The sequence below is a fragment of the Spinacia oleracea genome, chromosome 1, assembly GCF_020520425.1.
Source record: "Spinacia oleracea cultivar Varoflay chromosome 1, BTI_SOV_V1, whole genome shotgun sequence".
Lineage (NCBI taxonomy): Eukaryota > Viridiplantae > Streptophyta > Magnoliopsida > Caryophyllales > Amaranthaceae > Spinacia > Spinacia oleracea.
In genome coordinates this window covers 134942088-134954214 of record NC_079487.1, presented here as the reverse complement: position 1 = coordinate 134954214, position 12127 = coordinate 134942088, and the positions used below count along the sequence as shown (strand labels likewise).

The following is a 12127-nucleotide window of genomic DNA, read 5'->3' as shown; positions in this document are numbered from 1 at the left end:
AATTAGAGGGTGGTGTTGATAAATTAATTAGAGGGTGGTGTTGATAAATTACAGAGTATCTCTTAAATAAATACCAAAAGGTCTTGCGCGCACGAGGTGTACAATAAATTTATTGTACACCAAGATAACTTTTATGCAGTTTTTTGTAACTTTAACCTATTTTTCTGTAACTTTTATATTATAAAATTAAAAAGTTGATAGATAAACATTTTAAATGGTTAAATGATTAATTTATACATTATTAGTGATTTTGAAGAAATAATTTTTATTCAAATGAAAAAATTTATCATTAAAAAATAGATAACTTTTACATATATAAATGTAACTTTTAAGCATTTTTAGTCAACTTTTACTCTGGTATACAATATTTCCCATTATAAGTAAGAAGTTGTGAATAAATACGGCCGGAAAAAGTAAGTGTAGAGGGAGTATATAGATAAATACGCAATTTAGTAAGGAAAGTTGGAAAATTGGCCGAAAACAAAGTCAATGCTCGGAAAAAGTTTACTCAATTGAAAATATTTCTGAAAATAAGACATTACTCAAACAAAACTCCCCTCCAAAATCAGGAAAACCCTTCTTCCCCAAAACCCCCAAAAGTCATTTCCCAAATTTCCACTCTCTTCTCCCCTCTCTCTAATCTCCGCCAAAATGTTCGGAGCATCTAATTCCGGCTTCGGAACTCCGTCGTTCGGAACACCGTCGTCAACCTCGGCGTTCGGAACTCCCTCGACAACCCCAGCTTTCGGAGCGGCTCCGTCGACGCCAGGTTTCGGCACTCCATCATCGCCTTTTCTCGGATCTTCTATCTTCAATACTCCCTCTCCTTTCGCACAGAATACTCAGCAGCAGCAGCAAACGACGCCGTTTTCGCAGCAGCCGAGTACCGGATTCGGCTTCAATTCGACTTTGTTTCAATCTCCACTTCAACAACAGCAACAGCAACAACAGCCGCAGCAAATGACGCCGTTCAATCTTTCCGGTGTTCAGCAGCTCACCACTCAAATGGCTCCTGTCGCTCCATTACCTTTTTCCCTTGCCGAGCGTGACATTCAGGTCTCCCTACTTCTTTGATAGCAATTTATAGCATTTTGAAACCCTAATTTTTCGATTTTCTTAATTGTTTTGTATTTAGTTTGTGATTAATTTGATTTCTAAGTTTATAATTTTGATTGTTTTTTTTTTTTATCATTTAGACTATTGTTGATGCTTACAAGGACGAACCTGGAAATACGAAGTATGCATTTAAGGTTAGTTTCCCGCCAAAAAAACTCCATATGAAATTGCTTTAAATTTTGATCTGCAGATGGAGAAAATCCTTATTACGTGCTGCCTTTATTTTGTGTTACATCCAGTATTATCAAGGAATGTAATGTTGTCGTATTTAGGTATCCAATTGAGGCTGGAATGTACAGGAAAACATTTAGTGTGAGCTTGAGTTGCTTAAAAAGAGGGATTTATCAAACTTTCACATATTTGAATGAGTGCTGACATTATATACTGATGTATTGAAATTGAAAATATCAAAAGATGTACCCATATACCATGTTACCAATATGTATATCAAACCATGGTTGTCTATTGCCTTTGTTACATAAACAATAATCTTTTGTGCACATACATATCTTTTTTTGCTTTGACATGGCAATGGTAAATGTTCTTGTTGGTGTTTCAGCATTTGCTATTCAGTGTGATGGATCCGCAATTAAAGGTTAAGCCACCTGGGGTATCAGATGTAAGTTCTTCAATATGTTACGTGGTTTAATATTTATAGCGGGATGTATCTTTTTTCTTTTAGTATATGCTTTCTATTGGAGCACAGAATGTAACTTTGAGGTTGTGATCTCTCGGTGGCGGTAGATAATGTGGGCTGAGGCGATGGGAAAACTTGAGGGCATGGACAGTACAAATCGGGAGCGCTTATGGCCTCAACTTGTACAAGGGTTCAAAGATCTCTCAAATCGTTTGAAGGTAGTCAGTCTGTGATTCTTCTTTAAAGTTGGTTAAATCAAATACTTCCATAAGGCCTGTTTTGACATGTCGAGTACTAATGTTAGTTACTTCATCTATATGCATAGATTTTTGTTCTTGCAATAACTAAACTGTCTTTTAGGTAGAAAAAGATAAATGATGGTAATGATTTTGCGTGTAATTTTGCAAGAAAAATTCCATTGTATTACAATTCCATCTCCAATTATGTGTTTTACTTCATAAATTTCTATACTCAATACCGTGCATAAAATGTTGACGAGTACTATGGGAACTTATGTCAGGAAACATGTATTTGAGAGCAGAGTTAAATTATCACCGACATTAACTTGATATATTTCGTTTAAAATTTCATACAATTCATTGACATTCTCGCCATTTATTAACCCCTACCAAACAGGGCTAAATGTAAGAATAGTCCTGCGAGATTAGTGCATACAAGGTCTGCAATATATCCATAATATTTGACTCCATCATATACATTATAATAAAGTTAAATAAGAAAGAGCACGATGAACTTGTATGGGTAGGCTATTATTAAATATTGAAAACTGATGTGTCAGAGAAAGTGAAAAGTAATGTCGAGCTAGAAGAATAGACAAATAAGAAAATGTTGATAACATGGTTCACTGATTTGGCCAATTTGTATGGGGTAGGGCATAATAGTTCTCTGTATGTGAGCTCAAGGGACCTTTCAGAGTATGGATTGCGGGATGGTAGTGCACTAGTGCATAGGTTTATCTAAGAGCTAATTTATTCCTATTATTTAACAGAGAAGTTCTGATTAGAATCTAGATGACCTGGGAGCAATGGAAATCTTATGGCATTGACCGTTCATTGGTACGCATACACTGATTTAAAATAGCAGGACGAGATGCACAACGCTATCACGCTATGGACATCTGAATTTCACATATCCCTCCGTATCATGCTTAAGGCTGAAGTCTTGTTGAAGACATTTGCATTTTCTATGAGCACCTTTGAAGGTTTATATACACTTAATAAAAAGTAAGGGGTTGAGGGCTTGCTATTAAATCAGGTTGGAGTGATTGTGTTATGTGTGTGGTCATTATGTTATGTTTAGTCAGGTTTGAGGGCTTGGTATTAAATCAGGTGGGAATGAATGCGTTATGTGTGAGATCATTATGTTATCTTCTGCCAATTTTTTAGAAAATGATCTTGAAAAGGCAATTGTTGTTCTCAACATATTATGCCTAAGATCTCAAGTTATTGCATCTACTTATTGCTTAAAGCCTGAGATCTTGAGCTCCATTAAAATAAACAAGCAAAGTCGCATCAATCAAGGTGTATTTTAAATCAATATTAGGGCTTTGGTTCTTTCTTTTTTGAAGTTTTTACTTTTCTCATCAAGTAGAAGCTACCCTCACCATTTTTAATAAGTGTATCGGTTTGACGGCACGTAGTTTTAGAAGTCTGAGTTGGATTTAGTATTTATATAATGCAGTGGGGTAAGTGAATGAAATCATTATTGCAGGGAAAAGATAGTGGACAAATTATTTTTTGTAATAAATTGATGGTGTGAGTATGTGGTAGGGACACGGAAGAGAAAAAATAAAATGATTGGTAATGGGGAATATGGTTGGAGAGAAATAATAAATAACTAGTTTTGAGGCCCGGATGCGGGATGCCCCGGTCATTACTTGGATGACAGTAATTATGTCGTTTGCAATAAAGAAAACTATAATTGAATCTGTATTTTTTATTAAAAATAATTGTTCTTCATTTTATTCGCTTTTATTATATTAGTATGTAAAAGACCACATACAATGTGCTATAGCATAGTGGATAAGTAATTAGTGTTCTAGCCGCGAGGTTATGAGTTCGAATCTTGCATAAATTATATTTCAAATTTTAAAAATGTATGTGGATAACATGGAACAATATATGTTGAAAAGAATGAGAAGAGCCACGTGGCATGATATACTTTCTTAGGAACGCCTTTTAATATATAGTATAGGTGTTGGAAAATTTCCAAAATAGGAAGTGAATAAGTGATGCAGTTATTTAAAAACAACCAATTATAGAAAGTGATGCAGTTATTAAAAAACAGAAGGAGTATTAGATTTGTAGGCTTTTGTAGCTGGAATTTAGAAGTATGGCGGTTTAAGCAAGTGAGTTTCTGTAAATTTGAGTTCTTCCAAAAGAAATAGAACTTGGCATAAACTCTTCTTGTTGCTCTGTATCAGGTTCTTTAAGATGCCTTGATAACAAGTCCGTACTGCATCTTGGCTATGACATGTCGCTACGTCTCTTGTTATCTGTTTATTGGGTTGAATCCATGTACTTCATAGGTTTCTGTAATTTGCGTTCTGATGTGGACCTGCATTTGTACTCTTCCTAAGTTCCTATCTGACGAACGAATAGAGTCCTTAAAAGTTTTTAACATATATCTCTTTCCTGAAATGGGAGGGCAAGTGGAAAAGACTTCCATTTGTTGGACTGAAGATAGACTGTACGCGCCAAAACATTTTCAATTAACTCAGATGAGTTGAAGTCCAATTTCCGTCCACAGTCAATTTAGGTACTAGCTATTTATTTGGTTGTAATCCTTCGCTGATGAAAAATGCTTACTTAGAAAGGTTGTAATCCTTCGATGAAAAATCCTTCGCTGATGGAAAAGACTTCCATTTGTTGGACTGAAGATAGACTGTACGCGCCAAAACATTTTCAATTAACTCAGATGAGTTGAAGTCCAATTTCCGTCCACAGTCAATTTAGGTACTAGCTATTTATTTGGTTGTAATCCTTCGCTGATGAAAAATGCTTACTTAGAAAGGAGACAAAATATGGAGTTTTGGTTAGCTGGTTAGGGAAGGGAAAAGTCTGAAGCATAACGTTGGCCTTGTTATGCGTTTTGGAAGATCAGACTTCCACAGAGGTTATAATGTAAATTAATTGTGTGTACCATATGAAAAGATTTTTTTCAATGGGAAACGGTAAAACTGGATTGCATTTGCAATGTTTCAAAGATGTGTTGTGCTATGAGTACTGCCTCCGTCCAGCAATCTTGACGCCGTTTTGCAAAAAAAACATGGTCATTGATGTGGGATTGAGAATGGCATGTCATCAAATATCACTGTCATTAGAGATTTAAGTATGATATGTGTTTCTAAATGTCAAGGAGATATCCTTTCCTCTATTATTTATTTGTTTCTCGAAGAAAAGAGGTGTTTTCAGAACTCCCCCCCCCCCCCCCCCCCCCCCCCCCCCCTCGCGCCCCAAAAAAACTGCGACAAGACCTTTTACTAAGCCATCTTCAACTGATTGTTGTGGTCCATTTGCTGCAGCTTCAGGATGAAGTGATTGTTGCAGATGCGGAGAGATTGCGGATGACGCAAGGGAACGTGAAGACGGTACTGTTTACCTCTGTCTGCCCATGTTCATGTAATCATGTTTCTGTGATAATTTGTTGTGAATATTTGACCTTCTTTTTGGGTAACATTATTCTATTTTACGCAGCTTCAAAGGCATTTTCAAGCTGACACTCTACCTCGCATCGAGAGATTGAAGCAGAAAGAGCAAGGTCTGCAAAGGCGTTTATTAAGGGTGGGTTTGATTTCTGTTGTTGTTGTTGATGTTTCGGGGGGTGGGAGGAGGAGGGGGAAACATGGTTTTCTGCTTTTGTGTATGCTTATTGCTTGGAGAAGCTTTTATTTGTTTTCATGGTCTATTCTTTTAGCTAAATTATATGTTGTTGGTGCTAGTTATATAATTCACATCTGAAGAAACATATGTCTAGGCTCCAAATTTCTGCTGCCTCTATTAAATATCATTTATTAGCAACTATCATTGACTATTATAGCCAGCAACAATCTGTATAGGAAAATATCCTCTGTGCTGAAACTCCTGTATGCTTGTTAGGTGATGAGAATTGTGGAGGCGCTTGAGGGAAAAGGTTGCCGTTTGCCCCTTATGAAAGCGGAAGTTGAATTGGCGGAAAAGTTGGCTGGCACAGTAAGACAGGTTTGTGTATTGCCACCCCTCCAAATATTTTTTTTTGTTGTTTTTTTTTTGAGGTGGATTTTGTCTGATGTATTTCATCTGCAGCTCAAAGGGTCTGGCGCAGAACTTTCAAGGAGGGTACAAAACCTGCTGACCGTATCTCGTGTTCAGGTGAATACCAACGGTGGTAGCATCTCTGTATACCTTCCAGGGTCAACAAAAATTCAAGAGAGGAGTCTCACGGACATGCAGGAGGTGAGAACACAAATGATTTCTTCTTTGCTGGAGCTTATATTTCTCTTAGGTGGCGTTCCTACTGATCTATGAAGCATTTTCTCTTTCTTATCCCTGAATTTATTAAATATTCACAGAAGACGCAAATGACCCTAGTTTCCTTTTGGTTCCAACCCTTAAGCTTTTATGGACGTCTTAAAATGGTCTATGCAGTCAACCTCATCCTATTAGGATTAAAGTTTTGACATTGTTGTTGTTTTTAGAATGGTTTAAGGCTGCTATTTGCAAAAAATGGTGATGTGAAGATTTTTTTTCTTGATAAGTTTTGGGATTAAATGGCAAGTCATAACAAGGTTGTAGACCAACAAAAGAGAGCTTTTGACAAGCATTGGGGTCTTGAAGTGAATGATATTCCTACATTGTGTGGTTGATTATGTGTGAGTTTGGTGGAGATGCATGAGACATGGATGCCAAAATGATTTGTTAAGCCAAGCTGAAGTTAGGAACTTTGGAGAACCAAAAATTGTTATACAATTGTGAAGTTGATGAAGGAGATGTCAAAAGCAAATATCTTATAGGAGAGGAATTGGTTAGATGTAAGATACCCAAGATATCAGAGGTGAACCGTGAACTTCTGATCTTAGTTTGATGAGAATGGGACTATGGTAGTAACAACATTTGAATCCCCTAATGTAATATAGATGACGACCGGGAATGTGGGTGTGTGTGTGTTTGTTTGGGGGTGGGTGGGGGTGGGGGGTTATCTTAAGAAGTCATGTCTTGATCAATGAGAAGTTTTGTTGCTAAACTTGAAGGTCAGTGAGATCAATAAAGAAAAATGTAGGGCTTTGGACTATGTAAACCAAAAGTTATAAGGTTGATATGCGCGGAACGTTATGTCTTGCTTTACGGGGGTTAAATGATTTGAGGTGCCTTAGGATTTATAAAGGTGAAGAGTGGATCTAGGCCTATATTGGTAAGAGTAAGACGGACTGTAGCAGCCGTTAAGTCACCAAATGAAGAGAGACTTTTTGAGATTATAACTAGGGCTGTCAAATCGGGTCATCGGCCGGATATAATTGGTTCGGGTATAATCGGATAATGTAATTGTGCGGGGTCACTGTGCTTATGCGGATTGAATCGGGTCACTTGTGTTTTTGTCAGAAATCCGTTGGATCGGGTCAGCTTTTGATAGCTCTAATTAAAACCATGCTTTTATTGGGTTAAGGGATGACATTTTTGCTCTTAAGATGATTATTCTCTCATCCTAAACCTCAATAGATATCTCTCAATTTCATGACCTTTTTCCTTCACATGTTTTATTGATTTTGCAGGTTCTACAGCAGCAGACTGATGCCATAGCGAGACTTGGCAATGTATTGAAGAGAGACATTCGGGACATGGAGATTATAATGGCTGAAGATACTGAAATGATTGACAATGGTAATTAATACTGCAGATATTGTAACTTACTTTTGTTCTTTTTTGGACAGAATATTGTAACTTTATATAATAGAGTATGATATTGGGTTTGTAGCTTGAGTGTAGAGTAAACTGAAGTTATAGTAGAATTGCTCTTCTATGAATATCGAAAGAGCTATTGCATATAATCATATATGCACATGTGATGTAACCACCTGCCTTAACTAGGATTCTTGAATGAACTATCACATTACCATTAATCCTTAAACGTCCTGACTAATTACCTAACTTTTATTACCATTAATAGCAGGGTCGAACCAAAGATGGCTGTGGGTCGGGCTGGGTTGAGCCCACAGGCTTTTGTGCCGGGCCGGGCCATTGTGCCTAAGTGTAATTTTGTGCCACAGGCTTTTTTCAAAAAATGCGGTCTAAACTTGGCCCACGTCTTCGTGCTCTTGTCGCGCTGTGCTTTTTTGGTGCCCGTGCCTAGCTGGGCTTTTTTCGTGCCGGGTTGGGCTGGCCCACATCCATCTTTAAGTCGAACTAATTACCTACTCCCTCCGTCTCTTTTTGTTCTTTACGTTTGTTATTTTTCACGCGTTTTAACGACTAATTAATGTGCATTGATATTCTTTTATTTTTTTTATTTAAAAAATAAGATAAATTACGTTTATTTATAATGTTTTCACTTTTATCAAAATTCTGTTATTAGGAAAATGAGTAAAATTTAATGCCCAATGGAAAAGTGTGAGAAATTAAATGAGCCAATGAATTTAATTGGTTAAAATAATAATTGGACACAAATTTTGATAGAATATTAAATCATTTATGTGATCATATAAAAGGAAATGTAAAGAACATTTTGGACATCCAAAAAGGAAAACGTAAAGAACAAAAAGAGTAACTTTAATAATGCCCTCAAATGAGTATTTTGAACATTTTTTTTTTTTGCAAGGTAAGATTAATAGTCCTACCGGGTCGGAACCCTGCACACGGGTCAACCCGCCCGGATTAACAGACTAGACACTTTGAGAGTGGGGGAATGATAAGGGGAACCCTCCCTCAAAGGGCCCCTAGTGGGGATTGAACCCCCAACCTTTTGGTTGGAAGGTGGAATCCTTTCCACTAGGCTAAGACACACTTGGTTAAAAATAGAATTATACAAAAGTATTTTGAACATATTGATGGTGAAAGTTATGTATTGACAAACGTATCTATCAAAGTATTAAAGCAATACTTGATACAAGTACAAAATTCAAGCAAGCAATTTTAGGCTATCTGAAAAATACAATTTCTAATTTCTATTGATCAGTACCTTGAGAGTAGTGGTGATGCTGATGCATGTATAGCAGTATAGGAGTCTTCTCTTACAGATCTCAAACCCCTTGTTTGGAAGTGTTATCAGTTACCAGCAATTGCATGATTTTTAATTTGTGCTTATTTCATATACAAATATGTTCAGCATCTTTGTAGGACTACAGTTCATGCAGGTGATACCTAGACACAGGTTTGAGCAAAGGAATAACACTAGATAAAAACATAAAAACCCTTCCAAACAATGATTGATTTTAAGACTGAAACTATCCTTAATTCTGACTACAGTTTTTATAATAAATTACAAATTTGAAACTAGTTCTGGAAATTTGCTGGCTTGGTAGCAGAAATTTCTTGTGCAACATAGATAATGATATTCACAGGGTTAATTAGAAAAGAATAACACAGACAAACAGGCTAGTTCTGTGACATTCAGTCATGCAATTTTCAGTATTATCTGTGTTTATTCAACAAATTGAAAACATTTCATACTTGGAATTTAGAAAGCATTCACACATGTATAGAATCTAATATGTCTTCCCAGACTGAAAAAACAAAAACAAAAACAAAAACAAAGTATTTAATTTGCAAGTATTAGAGCTGAGTTGATAAGATGCTCAGTTCCTTGTTTGTAGGTGCTGATCATCAGTTGCCATGTTACGCGTTCTCAAACAAACAGAGGCAATTGATTACCCCTCTTACAAATCTCCATGGATGATTAGGCCAGTTTAAAGGCACATATTGCCCAAATACATGAATTCCAAAGCAAGTCATACTCCCAGGCCAACATAAGTTGGGATTCATTTCTGCTATCTCTGGTTCTGGTTCTGGTTCATTCACATTCAGGTTCCTCTGATTCCATATTTGAAATATAGCTTCGGCTAAGTCATTCCAACTACCATATCCATTCGCAATTATTTCACTGTTGAAGGTTTCAATATGCTCATCATTTACACTATACCTATATATAATAATTGGCCTGTTCCCTGCACAATAAGGATTAAATTATCAACATATATATATTCATTTACTAACCAAAAACCAGACATGATCAAGGGGAGCCCGGCCCGCCCGATTTTTTTGCGGGTTTGGGAAGATTTTCCCAGCCCGGTTTTCGGTTCAGCCCGGCCCGAAATTTTAAATTTTGTGGACGGGTTTTGGAAATACAAAACCACTTTGTTTTAGTTATAAATCCGACCCGTCCCAAAAATGGCCCGAAAGCCTTTCGGCCCGAAAATACCGGGTTTGGACACCATTTTTTTGGCCGAATCTTGGCCCGGCCCGGCATAACGGGCTATTTTTTAGGACCGGCCTGATCCCGTCTGACATAACGGGCCGATTTTTACGCTTAGACCCGGCCCGACATAACGGGATGATTTTATTCTTAGGCCCGGCCCGACATAACGGGCTAATATTAATGCTTAGGTCCGACCCGACATAAGGGGCTGATTTTTATGCTTAGGCCAGGTCCGAACCCGGGCCGGCCCACCAATGGATCAGTTCTACCAAAAACATTATTATTGTATACATTAATTAATTAATATTGAGAAAAATTACCTGCAGGTTGCTCAAGCTCAACTAGTCTGAGGTAATTGATTCGCTCTCTTACATCTCCCCATTCCTCAGGATTTAGCACATCGAAATCGACAGAATGCAGATCATCATTAGGTTGACGACGTCCATAGACAGAAATACTCCCAGGCCAACAGAATAAAGGATACAGATATAGTATCCCATTGGGGACTGGATCGTCGTTCAACTCTTGCCAACGATCACAGATAGCTCCGGCAAACGCATTCCAACTACCATAATTGTTTGCAATTATCTGCGTTTGAATGGTTTCGATATACTCATTATTAGCATTGTACCTATTTATCGTAATTGGCTCCCCACCATTGCCTTCATTACCAGCACCACCACCACCACCACCACCAGCACCACCACCAGCACCACCACCACCAGCACCAGCACCGTCCTCATTCCCATTCTCATCCTCATTCTCATTCTCTCCATGATTACCACCAGTTCCATTTATACCAGAGACCCAAAAGGCATGCAACATACATTGAATTAAGCTAATTCGAATTGAAATTGAAGACTTACAATTGACAGATTGCTCATTCTGCCAAATCTTTCTGCTGATATTATGTGAAACAGAATTGATGATCCAAGAAACCAGAATTTGGTTGCACCTCTCAACAGCGTTGTTTAAAGCAGCAGCAGCAGCAGCAGCAGTAGTTCGAGTTCCCATTAAAATGAACCCAAGATCAGACGCATGGGTTGAATTGGTTGCTGAATGAAGAGAATCCATCAGATATTTGGGTACAAAGAAACTGGGCTTCTTGAAATTAACAAACTAGTATTCTGGGGTTCTTGAAACTAACAAACTAGGATTCTGGGGAAATTGAAAATTTCAAGAGAGCTACTATTTACTAAGCTACAAGGAAGAATCTAGAAAGAGAGGACGGCGGGAAATTCTGTTTGGAAAGTTTGTTGAAATACTGTATTCGAGTTAGTTATACTTATAGTAGTTAGTTAGATGGATTTTTTTTTATTTTTTTTCTCATTTAACCGCCTTTACACACCTAGTGAGAAAAATTATTATTATTATTATTATTATTATTATTATTATTATTATTATTATTATTATTATTATTATTATTCAAGTCTATTTCTCTTTTATTTAGCTTTCATTTTTCTAGGATATCCCACTAGTGCATTACTGCATTTGGTGTTTCTCGGATACATATCATGATCATCACCTTATGGACTCAAATACATGGACTTAATAGGAATACAACTTGTGTCTTGGACTAGAATTTACTCCGTACTTCATATATGATTTTGGTTCCAACATGTAAACACCTTCTATGGTCACAAATAGCATAATTTGGATTGTCTCCTTCAATTTCTTTACCGGAATAATAATTTGAGAAGGGGATTAATAAAGTTATTACAAGCAACAAAAAATAGTGCAGTGTAGCTTATATTATCCACAAGTGCTAGTGTTAACTTTTAAGTCGTGAGACTTGATGGGATGCCCTGTGTAATAAATTGTCTATAATAAGTCTGTTCCATTAACAAAAACTTTGTAATCCCTTATAATAACTAACCTATTATATTTGGCTGAAAACTTTCTTCACTTAAAAATCTGTTCCCATTTTTATTACTGCTCAATCTCTCACGTCGTTTTATTCTCTTGCGT

General features: G+C 37.0%; 2 protein-coding genes across 2 annotated transcripts; one reads left to right on the top strand and one right to left on the bottom strand.

Annotated features, from left to right (window-relative positions):
* The first annotated feature begins 519 nt into the window (after positions 1–519).
* LOC110794279 (nuclear pore complex protein NUP54) lies at positions 520–7896 on the top strand. The gene is made up of 9 exons (XM_021999225.2): positions 520–1056; positions 1197–1250; positions 1676–1735; positions 1861–1971; positions 5298–5363; positions 5470–5556; positions 5872–5973; positions 6058–6207; positions 7521–7896. The coding sequence occupies exons 1-9, from the start codon at positions 652–654 to the stop codon at positions 7635–7637; spliced, it is 1152 nt and encodes a 383-aa protein (XP_021854917.1). The 5' UTR covers positions 520–651; the 3' UTR covers positions 7638–7896.
* Positions 7897–9358: 1462 nt separating this feature from the next.
* LOC130466235 (uncharacterized) lies at positions 9359–11426 on the bottom strand. Its single transcript, XM_056834933.1, has 2 exons — positions 10480–11426; positions 9359–9908 (listed from the first exon to the last, which is right to left on the bottom strand). Exons 1-2 carry the CDS (start codon positions 11231–11233, stop codon positions 9580–9582), a joined length of 1083 nt encoding a protein of 360 aa, XP_056690911.1. The 5' UTR covers positions 11234–11426; the 3' UTR covers positions 9359–9579.
* Positions 11427–12127: the final 701 nt, after the last annotated feature.

What these genes read in the sequence shown, in the direction of transcription:
- LOC110794279 (XM_021999225.2), top strand. Translation starts at nt 652, where the DNA reads ATGTTCGGAGCATCTAATTCCGGCTTCGGAACTCCGTCGTTCGGAACA. An exon ending in AGCCACCTGGGGTATCAGAT is followed by an intron (nt 1,736 to 1,860) that starts GTAAGTTCTTCA and finishes CGGTGGCGGTAG; the next exon opens with ATAATGTGGGCTGAGGCGAT. An exon ending in ATCTCTCAAATCGTTTGAAG is followed by an intron (nt 1,972 to 5,297) that starts GTAGTCAGTCTG and finishes CATTTGCTGCAG; the next exon opens with CTTCAGGATGAAGTGATTGT.
- LOC130466235 (XM_056834933.1), bottom strand. Translation starts at nt 11,233, where the DNA reads ATGGATTCTCTTCATTCAGCAACCAATTCAACCCATGCGTCTGATCTT. An exon ending in TGAGCTTGAGCAACCTGCAG is followed by an intron (nt 9,909 to 10,479) that starts GTAATTTTTCTC and finishes CTTATTGTGCAG; the next exon opens with GGAACAGGCCAATTATTATA.